The 22,874-nt window shown below is 38.4% G+C and overlaps 1 protein-coding gene across 1 annotated transcript; it reads right to left on the reverse strand.

The window, feature by feature from the left end:
* Positions 1–789: 789 nt before the first annotated feature.
* On the reverse strand, positions 790–21,327 carry PTPN7 (protein tyrosine phosphatase non-receptor type 7). The gene is made up of 10 exons (XM_058178244.1): positions 21,247–21,327; positions 20,581–20,806; positions 11,726–11,909; positions 10,652–10,736; positions 9,008–9,084; positions 8,779–8,916; positions 6,172–6,282; positions 4,913–5,070; positions 4,487–4,600; positions 790–2,835 (listed from the first exon to the last, which is right to left on the reverse strand). Exons 2-10 carry the CDS (start codon positions 20,637–20,639, stop codon positions 2,742–2,744), a joined length of 1,020 nt encoding a protein of 339 aa, XP_058034227.1. The 5' UTR covers positions 20,640–20,806; positions 21,247–21,327; the 3' UTR covers positions 790–2,741.
* Between the last annotated feature and the right edge of the window lie 1,547 nt (positions 21,328–22,874).

Raw genomic sequence — 22,874 nt, forward strand, 5'->3', positions numbered from 1 at the left:
GGTGCCCACTAGACCGTTTAAACCCAAACTACACACCAGACGGTTACAAGGGGACTCGGTAAAACAAGAGGATGGCAATAGGCGACCTAGTGTGGGCACACAACTACAGCGAGGCCCGACCTGGTTAGCAGGAAAATCCTAGAAATAACAGGACCAAATCATATCTAGTAGAGATAAAGGATGGCGGGTATGGAAGCGCCACATAGACCAAATAAGAAAGCATAACGAACAATCAGAATTAGGCGAAACAGGCCCTGACTATACAATGTTTGAATCCACAGCTGACTCAAACCCGGGGCAAGCGGGACTTATCTGAATTCCAGGAGGTCCAGCGACGCCAACAGGTTCCATCAGAAAACAGCAGGGACGACTCTGCAAATAATCCAGGGCCGGATGGCCTAGAGGAGGAGCTGAGAGGAACAGACAGTCCCTCCGGTCAGCTCGACTCACTCCCAGAGAATGAATTGCGCAGGTCCGAAAGAGTCAGGAGACGCCCAGTCTACTTGCGTGATTACGTTGAAAAATAATATGTAAATTTTTATGTAAATAGTGGTAAAGTGTTTTCTGGGAGGGAAGGAGTGTAATGTATCTTTAAAAGTTTTGGCGGGAAAATAGCACGTTGCTGATTGGTTGAAGCCCCTGGTTAAACTGTATATAAGGAGAGGTTTTTCCCAGCACTGGCTGCTGGGTTCACCATATAGTAAAGAGCTGTTGTCACTATCCTGGTCTCCTGCCTCGTTATTGCCCGAATCTAACAACTAGCCTTGGTGGGAAAAATTACAGCACAACTTTAGTCTTTTAACAAACATGCTTTACTTTTTTCTACAGTGAGAGAAAACATAATTAAAAAATACACAATTCAGAGGTAGAACATTTATTCTGTATGCCTCCAGATATGGCTAGGCTTGACAATGAGTACAAGTGGTATTATTCTCATACGATACTGCTATGCAAATGACACAGACTACATACAGTACTTTAACCTGTGACATCTACGTGACAATATGACCTGTAATATGTTATTGTGGATTTTACCAGACACCTGAAAATATGGCTGGGAAAGTTGGTATCCACATTTCAGATAATATCACCAATGCTGAGCAAAGCGGAGTAGCGCTTTGGCTTACTTTAAGGCAGTGCTTCTCAAATAGTGGGGCGCGCCCCCCAGGGGGGGCGCGAGGCTCCGTAAAGGGGGGCGCGTTTGACCTCGGCAAACACTGTCATAACAAGCTAAGCCCCGTGTTCATGTCTATTTACAGTCGCGCGGGGGGCGCGAAAAATGTTTTCTTCTTCCTAGGGGGGCATGACAGAAAATAATTGAGAAGCACTGCTTTAAGGCAACTTCCTATGTATTTTAGCCCTAATTGGTTTGTTACAGAGCGTCTAACTTACTGTATAAAAAACGGGGTGGAAAGAAATATCTTACAATATGTTTTCCAATTTTATTTAAGTATATAAAATATGCTTATTTTATATACTCATCCATCTGAACACAACACTAGCAAGCCAATAATACATTCAGCTAACCTATTGTGTGTTAATGCTTACAGACTGATTGAATATTTTGTAAGTTAACCATATATTTAAATGTGATCGCCTCTGCATGGAAGACTCGCTTTCTCATTTAAAGTACCTTGTTTAAATCAGACTGTATTTCATGACTGAATACAAACCAATTAATAGTGCTTCTTAACTCCATAGCAATTCTGGACATCATGTATTAATGAAATAATTATAAAAAATAAAAGTAAAATCACAAGAATCTGAAGAAAGGAAAACTGTTCATTTTAAATTAATAAAATCCACAGGTCCTGCAATACAATCTAACCCAAGGCCTGGGGAAACAGTCAGATTTTAAGGGTTTCTTTCAACTCAGATGGGGTAAGAGCCAAACAAGTCTCAGGGGAAATGTTCCAGAGAGCAAGTGCTGTGACCAAGAAGCCATATTTTTTAAGTTCATTACATGACACTTCTTAATTGACCTGGAACATACCAGGATAAGCAACACACTGAATTGTGATATGATTTCACAACCATCATGTGACCCATCCATAATTGCCCATAGTGGTACATTCTGGACCAGTTGCAACTTCTGAGTATTTTTCAAGGGCAGCCCTATATAGACTGCATTACAAGACTCATATGTGAGGATGATAAAGAGTGACTAACTGAACAACTATCTGGTTCAGGTAGGATTATAACTGGCACACAAGATAGATTTGTGCAAAGGCCTTCTTAGCCATAGCTGCTACCTGCTTCTTAAGTAGGAGATGTGAGTTTAAGAATACCTCCATATTGTATATCAGTTCTGAAGGGAAAACTGCAAGCTTATTCATGACTCAAGATGGATGGCACTGGTCTCAATCAATCCAAAACCATAACCACTCATCACTGTCAGAATCAAGCTTGAGCCTTTTGTTTCCCATCCAGAATTTCCACAGCCTCCAGACATTGGGAAAAGACCTTAACAACATAACCTGGTCAGTCCAGGATTGAGATGTGCAGCTGTTTGTGTGTGTGTGTGTGTGTGTATTTAACACAACAGCATTTTTAATGAACTTGAATATTATGTTTACAAAACTTACACAGGAAGTTCAAAACATTAAAAAATGAAATTAAAACTCTACATCCAGCTAAATTCCTTTTATATAAAACCAACAACCTAACAGTTCTTGTTTGAGCTATCTCCAAGCAAAGTGTCAAGATATAAACAATTCCTCTTGCTACCACAGTATGATGGATTAGTTGTCTGTAAACTTGGAAAGCTGTGAGGCATACATAGCAAGTATATGATGGACAAACTGGTACTGTTCACTGGTTTGTATCATTCCACCTCTGCAAGCAAAGAAAATCTATTTAAATATACAGGCACTGGGAAGGAGAATACATTTGTTTTGCAAACAGTGACAATCTTAGTTAGATCATTTACAACCTTTGCAGACCATAGCTTACAAAGCAGGTTGAGAACTACATACACTTTGCAAAACAATTCAATCGCAAATGCCTATTCAAGAAATTGCAAAAAATATTATAAAATAAAACATGTACAGATAAATAATGAGGACTGAAACTATGACCTTCTTAACTTTTTAAATCAAACTAAAATGGCATTATTAAATACTGGGAAGAGTCATTCAATTAATTGCTGAGAATTTTTATCAGGTCAAAATCATCTTTCACTCAAAGCTTATGAACAGGCTATGAGTGGCACTTAGATATTCAGATAGCTTTTAATAATCCCTGGAAGAGCAAACTGAAGAGTTGACATGATCCATTTATATTATATATAAGACATTAGGAACTATCTTTAAAAATCTTACCTGACAGACAATATTCTCTGTATTGCTTGTAAAGTCATATTGCTCCAGGCTATTTGTAATACCGTTTATAGTTGTTATAGTTTTTCTATTGTTTTTTGTATGTACTTTATTCATACCATAGACAACACTTACTTAGATACTAAAGTTGATAAATAACACAAACACTTGTGCTCTTAACCTCTAGACATGTCCCAATATAGAACTAAAGAGAGCACTGCAGGATCCAATCTGAGTTGGTCATTAGGACCAGAGGTTTTGTCTTCCGAGCTTTTGAACTCGTGCTAGAGCCCATCTTCAAGGAACTTCTGAGAGAGGTTCCCTGAAGATGGGCTCTAGCACGAGTCCAAAAGCTCGGAAGACAAAACCTCTGGTCCCAATGACCAACCCAGATTGGATCCTGCAACGTTATCCTGAGACATGTATATTCACCTTCATTCATAAAGAATGCATTATTTAATATATTTGATATCCTGAAGCACAGTACAAGTAACACCAATAAAGTACGTCAGATTGTCATATATTCTTGTATCTCATTTACAGATACAACATTTTACCACAAGTGTTACATTGAAATAATTTTAACGAGGCTTGGTAGGTTCCTTGATTTATCACAAGTCTATATAGAATTGGAGACTAAATCTAATGTAACAATACAGAAATCAGTCTATTACTGGGTATAATTTGGTTGGTGCCTTTGCAGAATAAGACAAATACAAATCTTAAATTGAGTGGGTCTGATTTGTTTAGGAATCAAACTTACTCATTTCTATGTATCTACTGAAAAGATGCCATTGGCAGTACCAAATCGTGAATCTTATTATGTTTACTACGAACATGTCTAGGATCCAAGTTTCACCATAAACTGGCTTGTTACCAAACCATTAATGACTGCTGTGATTTTGCTTGAATACTGAACCAACTAATTTAATCACTTTCATATCAAATTATCAGCATTTAGGAAATTATATTTATCAAGATGCTTCCAGGCAGCTTCAAAGTTCATACTATAGTATGATGTAGAAGTTTCAATACATTTAACTTGATTAGAGAATATTGTTAAGTGGATAATATATGTACAAAACAAAAAGACAAGCTAACTAGCGACCCCTTCAGTTTTTCATGAAATAGTCTCAGAACTTGGCCTATATACTGCTTTTCATCCATACCTGTCTATGCGTAGCTGGCAGACAATTCCCAAAATATCTACTTCTCCTTTGTCTTTTAGTTGCTGGCATCCAATATGAGTAGCAATGAAACAGCCTGTCCGTCCAATGCCTGCACTAAATAGAACAACTTCATGTCAGATTGCATCTTTGGGGATATGAAGGAGAAAGGTGTAGAAATATATCTGTCCATCCCCTTCCAATCAAGTAGGTTTGCTGAATTCCATCTCTTATACACTGAAACCTAGAAGCTTCTGGAAAAAACAGTAAGCCAGTTTCACCACTGTCTATAAGTAAAGAATTTTACAGAGAGAAGTATTTTCTAGATCTGTAGCTGCATCCTTTCAGACTGGAGATTTCAAATATAAGTTCAAAACCAGCATCTTTGGAAATCCTTCAACACTACGGAGCTACAAGAAGAATTCTCACCTACAGTGCACAACAATTGGTCCCTTGTTTTGGGCAGCCTTCAGAATTTTCTCCACCTCAAGAATCAAATGCAAGAGCATCTTGGCTGATTCTGGTGTCCTCTGGTCTGGCCAGGATGAGAAGACAATGTGTTTCACAGTGCGACATTCATCTTTGAACTAAAAATCATGATAAAATGCAAGATAGCATTACTTTTACTCTTTCAAGTATTCATATATATGTGGTTGCATCTATCCAAGAGAGAAAGTATCGAGGTGCTTATTGGAATTCCAAAACTTAAAGCTATACAAATATCTTTAAGGAGGCAAAAGTCCTGAGGAGAAAACACTTCCCTTCCTCACAATAGCCTTATGACAACTAAGTGATATAATGAAATGCTCAATGAAATGGTCATTAATATTTATAGATAGAATAAAAATTAAGTGGGAAATTAAATGAAAGGGAATATTCTGTCTACAAGCAGAAAATAAAATAAAAATAATCCAGATTGAAAAGTTTTGTGCCCAGTCCATTCATATAGACTAATAAGTATGAGAAAGGAATTTCTTATACAGCCAAAATGGTACCATCATTTTGATACCATATATACATACATGTATATATGTATGTGTGTGTGCACGCGCACACACACACACACACACACACACACACACACATAAAGGGATGCAGTGGCTCAGTGGCTAAGACGGTGAGCTTGTTAGTCAAAAGGTCGGCAGTTCGAATCCCTAGGGCCACAAAATGGGGTGAGCTCCTGTTACTTGTCTCAGCTTCTGCCAAGCCTAGCAGTTCGAAAGCAGATAAAAATGCAAGTCAAAAAATAGGGACCACCTTTGGTGGGAAGGTAACAGCGTTCCGTGTGCCTTTGGCATTTAATCATGCTGGCCACATGACCTCGGAGACGTCTTCGGACAGCATTGGCACTTCGGCTTTGAAACGGAGATGAGCACCACTCCTCAGAGTCAGGAACAACTAGCACATATGTGCAAGGGGAACCTTTACCTTATATACACATACATACATACATATACATATACATATGTACATATGTAATAAAAAATATAATTAAAGGAACAAAACCCAAAACAAGAATCATGAAAAATAATTCAAAATTCATTAAGAAAAACAAAATGTATAGCAGTTTAACTTAAGGTACAGGTTTTGACAGTACTTGCATAGAGATTTGGAGGGAAGGGTGAACTGTGCAGGAAAATAATCTTGCCAAAGCTCTTGTCTTCCTCAATAAAAAAAAAATATAATACCTGCAGGGAAAAGCTACGAATGGTGTAGTCATCGCATTCCCAAATGTCTTGGACTTGAATTCTAAATGGTCCATAGGATGCTTCTCTTTCAGGCCAGTAACAGATACATTTCTGAAATTATAAAGATAGGGATCCTCATCCGTAAAGATGTCAACCAAGTGGCTGACTCTAAATCCCCAAAGAAAAGAGGAAATTAGAACTAACATTCACAGACCTATTCCCCCATAGCAAATGAGCTGCAGGAGTGGTTCTACAAAGCAAACAATAGCAAGCTTCCTGAGGCTCAGAAACCCCACATGTGAGTTTTTAATGTATTTTCTAAAGCTTCCCTATGGAAAGAAAAGGTTTAGGAAAATCTTAAGAGTTAAAAAAAAAATACACTTGAGATGTAGCTATTAATACTCCCTTGCCACCACATTTGTATTCATTAAGTCTGCAAAGATTTGTGCTGGCTAACAAAGCTTCCAGAAATAATAAAGCCACAATCTCTGCACATTTGCCAGATGATAAATTCCTTCGTTGTTTTTTTTTATTTCTAAACGAGCATACGCAGGGCCCTTGTTTAGCAATATGTTAAGCAATAAGCAATAGGTTTACCAATAAGCAACCTTCCTGCACATCAGCAGGTGATACCAAAACTCCTTCCCGAAGTCTCACCCAACACCTTTCAAAACTTTGTGTAGAGGTATCATCCATCTGCAAAGGAGAAACCACTATAAAATGCCCAGAGTACTTTGTAGCAGTTCTGCTCTGGAAGTCATTGGTAGAAAATTAAGAGAATGCAAACCTTGTATCTGAATGGTCTAAAACTTGGCAACTCCAAATCTCAACCAGCAAATGTTCAGTCTTACATATTGGAAAAAAGAACCTAAACACAAGCTTGATGGACATTACTTTACAGATGACCCCCACCCTGTTAAAGGCCTTGGAGTTTTCATATCAAATAATCTAAGTGCCAAAGCCCACTGCAACTACATCGCCAAAAAAAGCTTTAAGAGTTGTAAACTTAATCTTGCGTAGCTTCTTCTCCAAAAACACTACACTACTAACCAGAGCATATAAAACATTTGTTAGACCAATTCTTGAATACAGCTCAACTGTCTGGAACCCATACCACATTTCTGACATCAATACAATTGAACGTGTCCAGAAATATTTTACAAGAGTTCTCCACTCCTCTGAATACAACAAAATACCTTATGCTACCAGACTTGAAATCCTGGGTTTAGAAAATTTAGAACTACACCGTCTTTGGCATGACTTGAGCTTAACTCATAGAATCATCTATTACAATGTCCTTCCTGTCAAAGACTACTTCAGCTTCAATTGCAACAATACACGAGCACACAACAGATTTAAGCTTAATGTTAACTGCATTCTTGACTGCAGAAAATACGACTTCAGTAACAGAGTTGTTAATGCTTGGAGTACACTACCTTACTCTGTGGTCTCTTCCCAAAATCCCCAAAGCTTCAACCAAAAACTGTCTACCATTGACCTCACCCCATTCCTAAGAGGTCTGTAAGGGGCGTGCATAAAAGCACAAGAGTGCCTACCATTCCTGTCCTATTGTTTTCTTTCGCTATATCCAATTAATATAGTTATTACATACTCATGCTTATATATATGCTTATATATTATATACTTATTTCGTGCTTACGCTTATATATACTGTGTATTTCATGCTTATGCTTATATATACTGTGTGATAAAATAAATAAATAAATAAAAATAAATAAATAAATAAAGCACCAGGAACTGGGAAAGAAACAAACAGTAGGAAAGCAGCTTCAAAATATGACCAAAACTTTGAAATGGCAGTTTATCTATGAGGGTTTGCAAAGAGTGGAGCTTTAGAGTGTCAGGAGGACTGCTTTATAAGTTCATAGACCAGAAGGGGACATTTAGTGAAGCAAATTTGGCCTGAAACTGGAGTTTTAGGATCTCTTGAGTTAATAGACAGTGCATAAGCATTCATTCAATTCATTTAAATTCATAAAGATAGCCTCATTACTCCATGAGAATAATCCAGATTATCACAAATTTTGAAACTGAAATTTTACAGAAAATATAATAGCATTATGTGTTCCTCTAGAATAGCCACAGTATGCCACAATATTACTATGGCTATAGGTAGCTGTCCTTTATTAGATTTCTGAATATTTTGCTGACTTACATATGACTATACAGTATATAGATCATGGTAGGTTTCAAATTTTCTTACTACCGGTTCTGTGGGTTATGGCTTGGTGGGTGTGGCATTGCTTGGTGGGCGTGGCTTGGTGGGCGTGGCAGGGGAAGGATACTATAAAATCTTCATCCCCACTCCACTCTAGGGGAAGGTTACTGCAAATCTCCATTTCCTCCCAATCAGCTGGGACTTGGGAGGCAGAGAATAGATGGGGGCGGAGCCAATCAGAATTTTTACTACCGGTTCTCCAGAACTGGTCAGAACCTGCTGAAACACACTTCTGATATAAATGTTATACTATAGCAATGGCACTGATCTCCAGAAATCTCTTCCAAAGGACACAGAATCCAGGCTAAACAGAGGAAACTTTGAAACTTCTCATTTATCAGAATTGATATACATCTCTACAACAATACCTCTTTCCTTTCTTTGAGTTTGGTGAGCATAACTATGAGTGGAGTTTCCTCTTGCCACACCATTGTCCAGAAGTCATTGACTGTATTTAGCATGGGTCCCTGTGTGGCAATATAGGCCTTCTTCTGGTTAGCATAACCCTAGACAATAGGAGAGAAATAACAGCTATGAACAAAAGACACCAGAACCACCAGCTTTGTTATCTCACCTCTAGATAATTCTCTGGCTCACCCGGATGTAATTTGCATTTATGTAAGACTCCTCTTCTTGGCTGTTGACTCTCTTGAGACAGACACGGCTCTGGGGATCTAGAGGAACATTTTAGTTAGATGAGATAGCTAAAGGCTTAATATAGCATTTACTATCAGTTGGGCCAAACTATTCCACAGAAAAATGGTTTTGAAATCTTTTTGGTTTCATATCAGTTTGGTTTGGGGCCCTTATTTCACCCACTTTTCATTAGAAATATACAGTTATAATCTCAAAATAGGAATATAAAAGGGATTTCAAAACCCTATATTTTAAAACAAGGGTGACAAAAATAAATGCCTGGCTGAACCAATGTTTTTTTTCCCCTGATGCCTTGAGTTTCTATAGTTCTCCTCAGAAGTAAACAAATATATTATTTTATTTCTCCTAAACCTGGAAGAATGTGCATCCTGCAACTAAGTGGCCCAACTGGGAATTTTATTCATCTTATATCGCATTAAATTATATTCTCCTTTACAGTCTTGTGCAAGAATTATAGCATCAGCAAGAAATTCTTATGTACGTGTAGGAATTTTTGCATTTTATCACATCACAGCTTTAAAAGCAGCCTTCCTCAACCATCCAGTAACTTGGACTTTATTTCACATAATTTCCATCCAGCCAAGCCTGGAGATAATGGGAGCAGAAGTTCAAAATTTCTGGAGTGGATTGGCTGTTCTACAATTTACAAGAGTTTCAGCATTCAGTGCTTCTCAGAGCAATAATTAATTTTGATTCCCTGTAACTGAAAGGAAAGAAGCTACAACATGGTCAAAAATAGTACACAAGGCTCAAAAATGTCCAAATATGAAAGCTATTTTATTATACCTATATTTCAATTTTTACCATTCAACTGAAGAATTCAAGGCATCCTTTTCTTTCCTTTTTTTTTCACTGAGATATCCCACTAGTGAGAAATTGGGCTTCCAATTTCCAATGAAATGTTTATTGCACAATCATTCTGTCTCATTCATGGAATTTTACTGGAGCTCTTGAATATATTGCCTTCTATTACTTAGAACCATTCCATGTTTCCCCAACATTTATTTGACATTTCATACCCAAGGAATAGATGATTCAGTTAATTGGTAGCTCTAAGAGTCCTCCATCCAGAAGTACCCTTTGTAACTATTTCATGTTCTACAGTGATGTTCCATGTGTGGCAAGTTTCTCCAGTTCAGTACTCTACATTCCATTTGTCCAACCAAGCATTCTTCAGAACTGTTTGGACTAACATTCCAGACTTCCCACCCAGTATGATACATTGACCCCCTCAGGGATCTCCAAATGCTTATCCTGCTGAAGATAAGCTTTTTGTCATTTTATTCAGCGGATTGGAAACTACTTTCTGAAATCTAAAATAGGAATTTTATCACCTGGTATAGAAACATTGGCTGACAGCTATATCCCCTGCTGATATTAATGACAGCTTCAGACTCTGAGCCATGCATCCTCAAGGGACTTGACAGGAGAGCCTACTGAAAACAGGGATCTGCCAGTGTTGCAGAAACCACGCTCTGCAGTACGTTATGCAATATCAATCTGGAGTCAAAACTCAACATTCTTTGTTTTTCTTTCCCAATCCCAGTTTCTTCCTGTTCAAATATGATTTCAGAGTAAACATACTTGGTAGGATGGATTTGTATCTATCCTTCGCTGCCCGGCCAAGAATTTTGAGTTCTTCCGGAGTGATGAAGTTTGAGGGGATTTTCTGTTAAGGAGAAATTGCTGAATTAATTAATTTCCTTTTTTAATGATACTCAGAGAGTTGAAAACAATATCATCAGTGCCTTTTATCTTGTCAAGCAGGCAATTTCCCAATCCTCCCTTTCCACAAGGAGAGCTCGGCAGAAAGGAGGTGGGGAAAAAATTATAACTCAGAATTACTGCTCTGCTCAGATGCTGTTGTCTAAGACCCATGACCAACCAGATCCTATACTAATTCAGCCTCAGTCTAAATCAGGACAGTGATATTCAAAGTCAAACTTGGCATCTGAACGGCATGCCAGAGTTCCACTGGAAAAAGTAGGCAGGCATCAAAAAACCTGCTCAGATTCTCAGCTCAGATAGCAATTTTTACTGTCTACTTTAAGCAGCTGATTCTCCTCTGTGATTTTTTTTATATCCATTGCAGTTCAATCCAGTATTTTTTTTCCTACAATTCCCTCATCTTAAAGACACTTCGCTTTATATTACTTAAGCTTGGTACTAAGTGGTAATTGGTTTTTGACATAATTAGTATTCCTGCCCTGGGAAACTATCTGCCCTACATGCATTACTTGATGTTCAAACCACATTTCGAGGGCCCAGCAAAGCATAGTTGGGGTGTGTGTGTGTGTGAGAGAGAGAGAAAGAGAGAGAGAGAGAGAGAAACAGTGTGTGTGTCAGAATGACAAAAGCACCATTGCACCATTATGCTGCAAGTTCTGCCCCTTTTGTATGTGCATCAGGACTGCACACATTGCTCTAACTAAAGGTGCTTTAATTATTTTGACAAAAGCAGGACACTTTTTCAGATGCCTGAAAGAGACCTATTGATCTCATACCTCTCTACCAGCTATTTCCAGCCTAGGAAAAAGGCTATTTGATCCTGCCACTCATACAGAAATGACATAAGAGGAGTAGGAAGGAATTGAGGTACTGGAGGAGCTTAAACTGGAATCAAATCAGGCAGTTGGTAGGCAGTTTTGAGAATCTCACCGCAAACTCCTCTTGAAGCTCTTCCAGATTGCAGCTCCATTCCTGGAGCGTCTTCTGTGTGAGGACATGACTGGCAGTGTTCAAAAACTGCACTGTGACATCTCTAGGAGTGGAGATTTGCACAATGGGTTCAGTATTGCTCAGAGAACTCATGTCCAACACCAATGACACATTGGAGCCCCTTCTGCAAGACAAAAAAGCCTGAATTTGCAAACCATCAAACTAGAGAAAGCGGCCTATGCTATACCAGCAGAGCGCCTCTGCTGACAAAATGAGGTTGTCGTGCTGAATATCACAAAAAAAAAAGTTATCAGAATAATTTGGCCTGAATCAATATTCATCCCTGTCTCTATTAACCACACCCATTTACTTTCCTCCTAAGCCAGGAAGAAAGTATTTCAGTATGAGAAGCACTGCCCCCACATCCCTTACCATGACTCAGCAATGGGGCAGGTTAGGGATGCTGCCTGCATACACTGTAATGACAGGTAGTTTCAGAGCAACAGTTGGCAGAAACCCTGCTATCCTTTCCCTTCCCATCCTACATCACCTATCAGTTGGAAAGCAAACTCCAGTTGCCACCACAGGACTTCTGCTCTGGCTGGCCTTAGTGCTTTGCCAGAAGAGCCATTCCAAGTCTCACTTTCAGATAAATTATTTGCAGAAGGTGTGTGTTGGAATACATCTTCTGGTCTTTCTGTGCCAATTCTGGGAGATGCAATTACTTTAAGATGTCTTTGATTTCTCTTATCTCATTGAATCTCCACTAGGTAAGACTCTCTTCTGACCAACAGAACCTGGAATCTAAGTCATTCATCTACCTCAGAGATGAAAGAGAAATTCTACCTTGGTCATATTGCTACTTTAGCAATGTTGCAATGATCCTAAGCAAGAATATCATTCCTTTGGAATCTCAGGGGTGGGGGGTACAACAATCTTGGAGCAGCAAAAAGGAACCCCTATCATTACTGTTTCCTCAAGTGAAGTAATGCAATGTGTGTATCAGTACTATCTAGGAGAGCTTTTTTTTTTTGGTATTATTTTCACTATCTAGATTATTTTTCATTCTGGCCCATTGGACTGGAATAAGTAGTACTAGAATGTTGTCCTCAAAGCCCCATTTGTGTATAAATTCCTTGCTTGATTTGCAAAAGAGGCATGGTTACAAGCAAGGTTAATCCCATATCATGCAAATGAAGAGTTTACCTTGGCAATAATTCTAGCAGAGAACGAATCCTCCAAGTCTAATATTTCTGGATACTGGTTGTTGCTGTTTTGTGGCTTTTAAATAATAATAATGCACCACAAATGAAACATCTTATCTCAAAGATCTTTAGCAACTTCAAGATAATTCAGAATTTCATGCAGAAATTCTGCTGCATTGTTATGCTGGAGGAGCTGACATTGTGGACTGCTATTAACTACTCAGCCCACTTCTTCAAGCCTGGATAATATATAACAAATTAAACATGTGCTTTTGATGTGCCAGATGATGACATGATTATAGTTCTGATTTAATATATGCTGCATCAGCCACTACACGCTCACCAAAAGATGTTTCCTTGATATCAGCCTTGGCACTAATTTTGTGATGTGTTGAGGAAGAACATCTATATACCACTAATGCTCTCATATCTGTTTGATTGATTGATTGTAATCTTCAATTGGGCAAACAGTGCATCATAAGGTAAAAATTTTTGAATCAACATAGTTAAGTTAAGAATCCATCCAAAAACCAGGACCCATGATTGCCATGGGATTGAAATTTGGTAGTGTTTTGGCCATTTTAGTGCTGCTGTACTGCTTCTCTGCCACACTCAGCCACAATCATACAATTGCCATTTTCAATGCTCCCTGGCAGCTTCTAACAAAGAAAGTCAGAAGTAAATTGGAAGTCACTCTATCTCCCACTGCTTTTTTGCTCCCCTTTCTCTGTTTCTAGTAAGCAATTATCTCTGAAATGATGATCCAACAGGTCATAGGCTGTCTAACTACAATTATACTAACATGCAGCAGATGGTTCAATTTCTTTAGCATATCTAATATTTGAATATAATGACCCCACAGATAATATGTTTATATCTTTTTCTCTACTGACTGGGTTTTGCTTTACTACACACGCTTTTGCAAAATGATTTTTGCCAGAATATCTCTAACATACTTTGCTAAGAATTTCTTTTTTTTTTAATAAAAAAGTTTTATTTTAACATTCATATCCAATAACATATTTAATGTACCATCATATCCAAGTAATCGGACCTGCCCGGTCACCACCCCCTTCCTTTAACTCTCTTCCCTTCTCTACCTTCTTCTACTTTCCACAACCATCCTCCCCCTCTCTTATTATTATTATTATTTATTGAATTTTTATACCACCCTTCTCCTACATCCTCTCCTCCTTCCTCCCTACTCCTCCCACTTCTATCCCTCTTCCTTCCTTTCCTCTTCCTCCTCTTCTCTTTCCTACCTCTTTCTCTCTTCTACTTCCTTCTTTCCCATCATTCTGAAATGGTAGCCAGGCAGCTCCGATCTTACATTAATTATACATCTTCAATCATCTTTGTACATTAACTATCAATCCATTTTCAACCTCATCCCCCCTCCCCCTCCCTTCCCCTTCCTCCCCCCACCCCCCGGGACTTCCCAGAACCGAATACAGGGTATAAAACAAACAACAAAAATTAAAATATAACACAAATCATAATCCATAGTCACTCCTTAAAACCTCAACTCCCCTTCCAGAAACAAAGAAAATACATTTCTTCCAATCCATTATATATCAGACCATTCCACTCCTAGAGTTGTCAGAAATTTCCGATTGAGTTAGTGTTTGTTCTTGAATAAAGTACATAGTTTTTAATATCCAACCTTCATCAATCAATATCAAAACAACGTTCCATCTTCCAATATTCACCAAGGGTTCTTCTAAAATGTCTTTCTTCCTTAAGCAGTCTCTCAAGAATAGTTCATATTTCCAACTTAATTTCTTAAATTTTTCTGTCCAACCTTCAAGGGTAAACAATAGTCCATCTTTTCATATCTTTGACATTTATATACATCAAATCATATTACAAATATCCAATATATCAATTGTAATAATTAAAATCTTCACTTTACCTTGCTTATATCAAATAACATTATTAAAATTACACCTATAACTTATCCAAAATATATCTATTATAACAATTAAATTCTAGTTAGCCATATAACAACATTACATCCATCTCTTAAATATAATATTTAATCCAAATTCCTAAATTTTACTATCTATCCTCCAAAGTTAAACAATATTTCATCTTTTTATTCCTTTATACCTCAAATATATCAAATAGTACCCCTAAAATTACACATTTATATCCAAAATAAATCATTAACAAAAATTAACCATAATCATATATAATAGAATTAAACATTCTCCCTCCCCTTCTTCTGTCTTACACATTTTCCACCATCTATTCACCATTCAACTTAACATCTATTAATAAAGGGTTCCCAATATTTAATACATTAGTGTAGAAATCTCGTGCTTTAAAAACTGTATTGAGAAAATACTTTCTTCCTTTATAATTCACTGTTAAACCAGCTGGAACCTCCCATCTAAAATATATCTGATGTTTCTTAAGCTCATCCACTAAAAAAGCAAATTCTTTTCTCTTTCTTAACATTTTAGGAGGAATTTCCTTCATCATTATTATATCTTGTCCTAATATCTGAAATTTATTTTTATAAAATGCTTGCAAAATTCCATACCTAATCTTCTTATTTGTAAAATAAATAACCACATCTCTCGGTAAACACTTCTGCCTTGCCAACTAAGAATTAACACAATAAATTTTTTCAATATTAACTTCAAAATCTTCTGGTTCCACTCCTCTATCTGAGCAAAGGCCTGAATAAAATCTCTTTCAAATTTTCCTCTTTACATTCTCTTAAACCCCTTACCCTTATAGCATATTCCATTAATTTATATTGTAATATAACCCTTTCTTCATCTGCCCTATCTACCTTAATCTGAATATCATCTATTTTATTTTCTAAATTCAAATTAATTTGAACTTCATCTATTTTCCTTTGCAAATCTAAATTAATTTGGTTAAGTTCATCCAGTCTTTCTTCTGTCTGAATACTAGATAACAATAATGGGGTAATTGATTCCTTTAATTTTTTCATCTCCCTCCTCTGCTCTTCCACCATATCTTTAAAATCCAGTATTTCTTTCTCCATTTCATTAAATTTTTGATCTATTTCTGAAAGATGAGCCTCCATAAGCTCCTGTAAAAAATTCCTTAGACTTTCTTTAATATCTTCTTTCAATTTCCGTATCTGAACTGAAGAAATTTCCAATATTTTAGAAGTGGTTAAATCTCTTTGCTTGAAGGCCATTTTTAAACTAAGTAATACCAAGAAGAAGAAAAAAAGAAAAAAAATAGGAAAAAAAATTCAGTAAGCTTTTCTTCTTAAACACTGTAAGAAAAAGATAATAAAAAAAAGAGATTTTTTAAAAAATTCCATTTTTAAAAAAAATATCTTGTTATATTCTTCTTAGAGGTTCCACGCCAGCAATTGTAATAAGCATTTCCTTAGCTTTCGCTCAGCTTAGCTTTCACTTCCAATACACAAAACGCCATCTTTCATCATCTCCACTCTTGAATACGAATACCTTCTCTGTCAGGGAGTTAAAATCATCTTACAATCAAATGCCAACGCTCCTGTTTTCAGCTCTGTCCGCGTTAGCAATCCTTCAGTAATCCATTTCAGTCACGGAGATTGACGCTGCGTTTGTTCTGCCATTTGGCAGAAGCGTTCTGGATTCTGGAGCTTTTTTCGGGCTATAGAAGGAGCGTTCCCAACAAACCACCAGAAATCTTCCTGGGGCTTTGCTTGGGGGCTCTACTTCAGCCCGAATGGCTAAGAATTTCTTGGGGCATGAACTTTCCCCTAATATTTGCATGCAAACTGTCACTTTTACTGGATATCTATTGGCTGTTGAATTAGCTAGAACATCTGCAGATTTCTGCAGCCTAGAAACTCCCCTAAGGTATCTGCTCCAAAGCTATGCTACCTTGCAAAATATGTCTCTCACTCCTGGAGGCCTTCAATATTTCCAGGGTTGTGTCATGTTCTCTCAACAGCCTTTTTCCAGGGTGGCTGAATATATAAAGGACAGGATTGAGTGTCCTTTATAAGTGATTCAGAGAGTTCTACAAATCCACACAGTTAGATCTTTTTAACTTCATAACATTGGTTATATATGCAAACAAGTTGACGTTTTCTCCTATACTCTTTGAGCTTTGGTTAAAAAAAGAAAAGAAAAGAAAACTATGTCTCTCCAATTAATGTTCCTCACAGGAGCAAAATATGCAGCAAACATTTCTATTTTGATTTGAAAGTTTATTTATTTGCCTCCAGTGTGTAAAATGGAAACATGTTTTAAAGCTTCTGTCCCTCTTTGCTGGCAAAACTGCAAGAACACAGAAGCTATTCTTCAAACCTGCTAGTAATTGGATGTATCTATACTGTAATGCCTAAAGCCAGTTGCGCAAATTCTCTGCAATAATTCCATCTATTAGAAGGACAGTGGGGCTCAGAGATGAGGCCAGTGAGAATTCTCTTGTTATGAGATGTCTTAAACTGCTGGCTCACCTTAAAAGCAAAGTCCTTTGGTCTTTGATTTGTATCTCAGTGGAAAGACCAACCTTCTGGCAGATCTGAAAGCAATCTTCCAGAAAGTCAGTATTTTACAGTATGTCAGAACAACCTTGCTCAGTGACAGTCAAGTATCTGGTGCTTCTGGCAACTATACAAAAATGGCCAAAGAGACTCAGGAGTTCACCAATCAGACAGTAACAGGGAGACTTGCAATAACCAAGCGTAGTTTAATAAATCATTAAAACCTCCAAGGCAATGGTGAAATCCAAATTTTTTTATTACCGGTTCTGTGGGCGTGGCAGGGGAAGGATACCGCAAAATCTCCATTCCCACCCCACTCTGGGACCAGCCAGAGTGTTGTGCCTCGTCCTCCCTCCTCTCCTCAGCCGGGCCCCTCCCGCCTCCTCCCGGGCCTATCAGATTCAGAGTCTGATAATGAAGAGGAACGGCCTGGCATGCCTCCAGCCCCCAGTCCTGGCACCAAGCCCGGAGAGAATGTCAGGAATGAATAAACAAACCTCACTCCTACAGCGTGTGAGCATGGAGCCAGCCACGTGCTGGAATTACCGGCAGCAGATCCAGAGGAAGAGAATTCACAGTGGACAGATCCCCACTTCCGGAGATCTGAGAGGTGACGTCAGCAGAAGGAAGGGAGGGGCAGGCCTGAATAAGTGCTGAGTCATGGAGCCACACCCCACAGCTTGATCAGCTTGAGTCAAGCAACTTTGAGTCAAGCAAAGTCTCATCTGGTTTGCTGAAGTCACAACTTGGATTCCTGCCTGCCCTGAGAAATCTGAAAGGAATTTGGCAAAGCTGCAGAGGCTTCGTGGCCACGCTTGATACAGACTTCCTAGACCCGGTCGTCAGAGTGGGAGGGGGACACGACACAGAAGTGGTATTTGCCGGTTCTCTGAACTACTCAAAATTTCTGCTACCGGTTCTCCAGAACCTGTCAGAACCTGTTGGATTTCACCCCTGCTCCAAGGGTTTCTTCCTCACTCAAACCTAGAATGTCTGCATGGGAGGTTTTACATTAGCAAAGGATGGAAAAAATTACTTTAAACAAAAAGATGCAGTTTTGACATTTTCTGAACATTAAAAGAGTGGAGGTTAAATGCAATACCATAAAGAGGACATTGCACAGTTAGGAGCCATGAAAGAGAAGGTTTTCTCCCACTTATCAGATAGACCTTGTGGCAGCAGAAGCATTTTGAAAAGACCACTGCTGCTGATTGAAATAACTAGTCCTATTCATCATGACAGATCCTAAGGTGATTAGTATTTTAATTGTCAACACCAATTTAAAATATATCCAGATTTTTCAGTATACAGGCATCATATAATTCCCATAGTTAACAATACAACAGCACATTTTGCACCAGCTGCAATTTCTGGACAATTTTCCAGGGAGCCCTCTGTAGAAAGTGTAGTTAAATAGCCAAAGCATGGATATCTGCTAACAGGTCTGCTCAGGAATTTTATTTTATTTTTATTTATTAGGTTTTTTTTCTATGTCCTTTATTATCTTTTATAAGAAACTCAGCATGCATAATATATAATTCCTTCCTCCTTCTATTTTCCACACACCAACAGGCCTGTGAAATGGGTTCGGCTGAGAAAGAATAACTGGCCCAAAGTCACCCAGCTGGCTTTCCTAAAGTGGGGCTAGAAGAACTCAGTCTCCTGTTTTTTATTCCAGCACCTAAACCACTACACAAAACTGGTTTAGCAGCCCATCAGTTGCAGTTGTGCTAACGTGCTCTGAACATCAAATACAGTAATAGTTAGGCAGTTGAAGAAAACTCTCAAATCTTAAATCTGCTGTGTCTGAGGAGTACAGTCTTATCCAGAACAGGCTTCACTTCCATTCGCCAAACAATTTTCTCCTTACCAATAGCTTCTCACTTCTAGCATATCTGGATGTAATTTTAGCTTCTACTCACTCATTCAACTTAATAACAACATTAGAAAGCCTTCAAAGATTATAGTTGCTTCCTTACTAGAACTGGGTGTCACCAGTACCCAGATATTCATGCTTTTGTCCTTCAGAATTATTAGCTACCCCACCTAATCAGATGGGTTGCCAGGAATGAAGTTTCAACTACTGCCTTCATTAATGATCAACAATATTTCATCTAATATTTAATGGAAGATTGTCATCGACTTCACTGGGAAGAAGAGAAGCTAAATCAATCACAACATTGAAGTGATACTTAAATATGCAGCTGGTTCCCAGGACTTATACCTCCTACAGAGGTATTAGGACCACAGACCTGAAGAACCAACATCAAGCCACTTTATGCCAACACAGTGATAGATTAAAGTAAAGTAAAACAAAAACTCTACCTCACCACAAATAGAAATACATACTGTTGAATGCCACCTGGTCTTGATTAAACTGCTTATGGAAACTGGTTTTAATATGTTAATTTACATTCATGTGTATACTAGCCACTACAGTTGGCATGCTTAGCATGTATGAAACTAGCTAACTGAGACCTATTCAACAAACCATAGTGAAGCATATGGTTTGTTAGCATAACTTTGTGCTTTGTGAATGAACTCTATAACAGTCTTCTTCCCTAACTGTTCAGGTAGTTCTCGATTTGTAAGTATAATTGAGCCCACAATTTTGGTCATGGGTCATGACAGTCGTAAAGCAAGTCACCATTTGACAAAATCAGACACATGACCTTTTTTGCGGCAATCATTAAGTGAGCACTGTGGTTGTAAAGTGAACACTACAATCATTAAGCAAACCCATTGTTCACTATAGGGCCAGTTTTGACAGAAACCGAAAGTAAATGCCGTCAAACACATCATAAATCAATGCAGGCTAGTTGCCAAGTGTCCAAAATGTGGTCATGTGACTGTGATGGGGAAACGTGGATGTTGGAACTTCAAAACTGGGTTGTAAGTCTGATTTTCAGGCTCGGAAGTCCGCCAGGCTTAAAGTGGCCAAGGTTGGAGACCCCTGCGCTAAGTGACTGGTCCTAAATTGATCCATTTTAATTTATTTAATCAGTATTCCCAGCTTTATGCTCTCTGTTACAATTCCTATAATTCCCAGCTATTATAACCAGATTCAGCAAAACTATGCAGAGTGTCGGAGAACTTTAATTTTGTCTAACAGAACCAGCAGAGTACTGAACTTGCATCTAGAATCTCAGAGTCTATGCATGGAATTTGGAGTACTACTGACTCACCGATCTTGCAGGCGCACATGTTTCTTAACTTCCTGATTGCTGTGGGTAGCCTTTTCCATTCTCAGCCTCGCTTGCTTTCTGCAGCATGCAGAAACTATGATTTCTCAGACATGCTGAACAGGCCAGGACTGGGCTCTGCTAGCAAGGATTCGTTGAACTTAGGTAAAAGAGGCCAGGAAGCACAGGAAGAACACAGCTCAATGAACCCATGTCCCCGGGAAAGCACCTAGAAAACATTCAAGAAAATTGATCGTTACGAAGAACCTCACCGTCTTTCTATCATCCGATGCACAAACCCCAGGTACAGCTAGCCCCATTTAAATCAGACACATCAGAGCCTTGTTCAGAAAAAACTTGGTGTTCTTGAAAAAAATGTGTAAAAAGCCAAAGGGAGAGAAACATTTGCAACTCAGTCCAACAAACTTGTCCAACAAAATAAAATAAAATAGGTACTCCTTGTTTGAGGCTATTGCAGATTCAGCGAACAGAAGACACACTTCACTGATTCTTTGCTCCAGCTATAAGAGGGCTGGGGGAGTACTACGCAGTTTGTTCATTGCCCTGTATTTTGCCGCTTTGTTCCCCATCTTCATATACCCAAGAAATGATTCGCTTAAACTGAGATTTTCTTCCCTGCCTGTCCTTTCCCATAAATTCCTCTCTCACCTCATGCTGCCAGTAACTTCATCATCTCTAAGGCTTCAGCCAGAGTCTGTGGTTCTAAGAGATGTACATGCAGAGTGAAAAGAAAGTGAATACAGGAAATTCCTTATCTCTGAGGCTGGTGGTTGCTCTTTGACACTTCCTCCTCCTCTTGCTCCACCCTTACAGCCACCCACACACATTCTGGCCACAACTTCACAGTTCCTTCCACAGATACCTTCAGCTTCTTGGTGAACTTTTGTAAGGCTGCCCTGGACGGTTAGACCCTACCTGTTTTTGTTTTAGGATTATCAGATATTTCTGTTATTTTTATGACCAAGAATGTAGTAATTCACTTTGTATACTTATTGCATTCTAGAGTATAATGCCACTCTATCGACAAAAATATGAATCCCTGACTATGAGCGATTGAGCTTTGTGATATAATAGGAAGCAGCATTTTTTGTGTGTTGGCTTGAATCCTAATCACATGGAAGCTAGCTGAATTTAAAGGAAATGCATTTTAAATTATGGAATAGTAAATTTACTTACAGTACATATCTTATTTTGGAAGACTATTTTGGTTCTTTAGTTTTTCATAATAAAAGTTAAGGTTTTTTTTCAATATGGGCATTCTTTTTTACAATGTGTTACTAAGTAGTCTTGACAAACTTCAGTTTCCGGCATATTTCAATATTTCAACTGGTTATTGAACAGTTCAACAAAATGCCACATTGGAGAAGGCTGAGCTAGATAACCTAAAAATGCAAAGGAAGTCCATGTACAATATTACGCAGTAATGCAATTGGGCAACACAGTTTCAGTTGAAAAATACCACAATGCACATCTGTTGCAGATGATTATTAGTAGGCCTCTTTCTATTCTAAGCAATGAAGCATAGGCATTTCAACAAGCTCTAGCTCCTTAAAAAGGACATTGGCAAAAATATTAAACTGACAAATGTGCTGGAAAATATATCAAACAATATATATTTAAAGCAGTGGTGAAATGTAAAATTTGTTACTACTGGTTCTGTGGGGGTGGCTTGGTGGTGGGAGTAATGTGACTGGGTGGCTGTGGCCAACTTTTTTTTTTTTTTTTTTACTTTTAAAAGCATTTTTTCAGCTGAAGAGGTTGTAGAAAAAATGCTTTTAAAAGCCTCTGCCTGTCAGTTTTGGAAGCCATACTAGGCCGAAGACTTCCATACGCTGCCACAATTCTCCTCTGTGGGAAAGGAGGGGAGGGAGGATGATTAGACATAACAACATTTTTCTGGCGGTCAAGGTCAGGCTGGGTTCGCATCTGAGAAGGAGTGGCTGGAGTGATGCTTCGGCATGGTGCGGTTGAGGATTGGAGCATGTGACCGGCAGAGGGGTCATGAGGGTGGAGATTTTGGGGTTTGTATTACCGGAACTGGAATCCCCAGTTTCGATTTTCATCCAACTGTGCCAGTTTACCTATGCTAGTAAAAGAACTTTGAAAGATGTTGGTTTCAGAGTCTTTTCTGCAGGAGAGGTTTTCTGGAACGTTGACACTGACTATCCCAGCTGAGCCGCGCGATCATCAGAGGCTTTTATTTTCTTTTAAAAGCATTTTTTTGCCATTAAAAGAAAAAAAGCCTCTGATGGTCAGGCAACTCAGCTGGGATTGAA

This window comes from Ahaetulla prasina, chromosome 3, assembly GCF_028640845.1.
Source record: "Ahaetulla prasina isolate Xishuangbanna chromosome 3, ASM2864084v1, whole genome shotgun sequence".
Classification (NCBI taxonomy): Eukaryota; Metazoa; Chordata; class Lepidosauria; order Squamata; family Colubridae; genus Ahaetulla; species Ahaetulla prasina.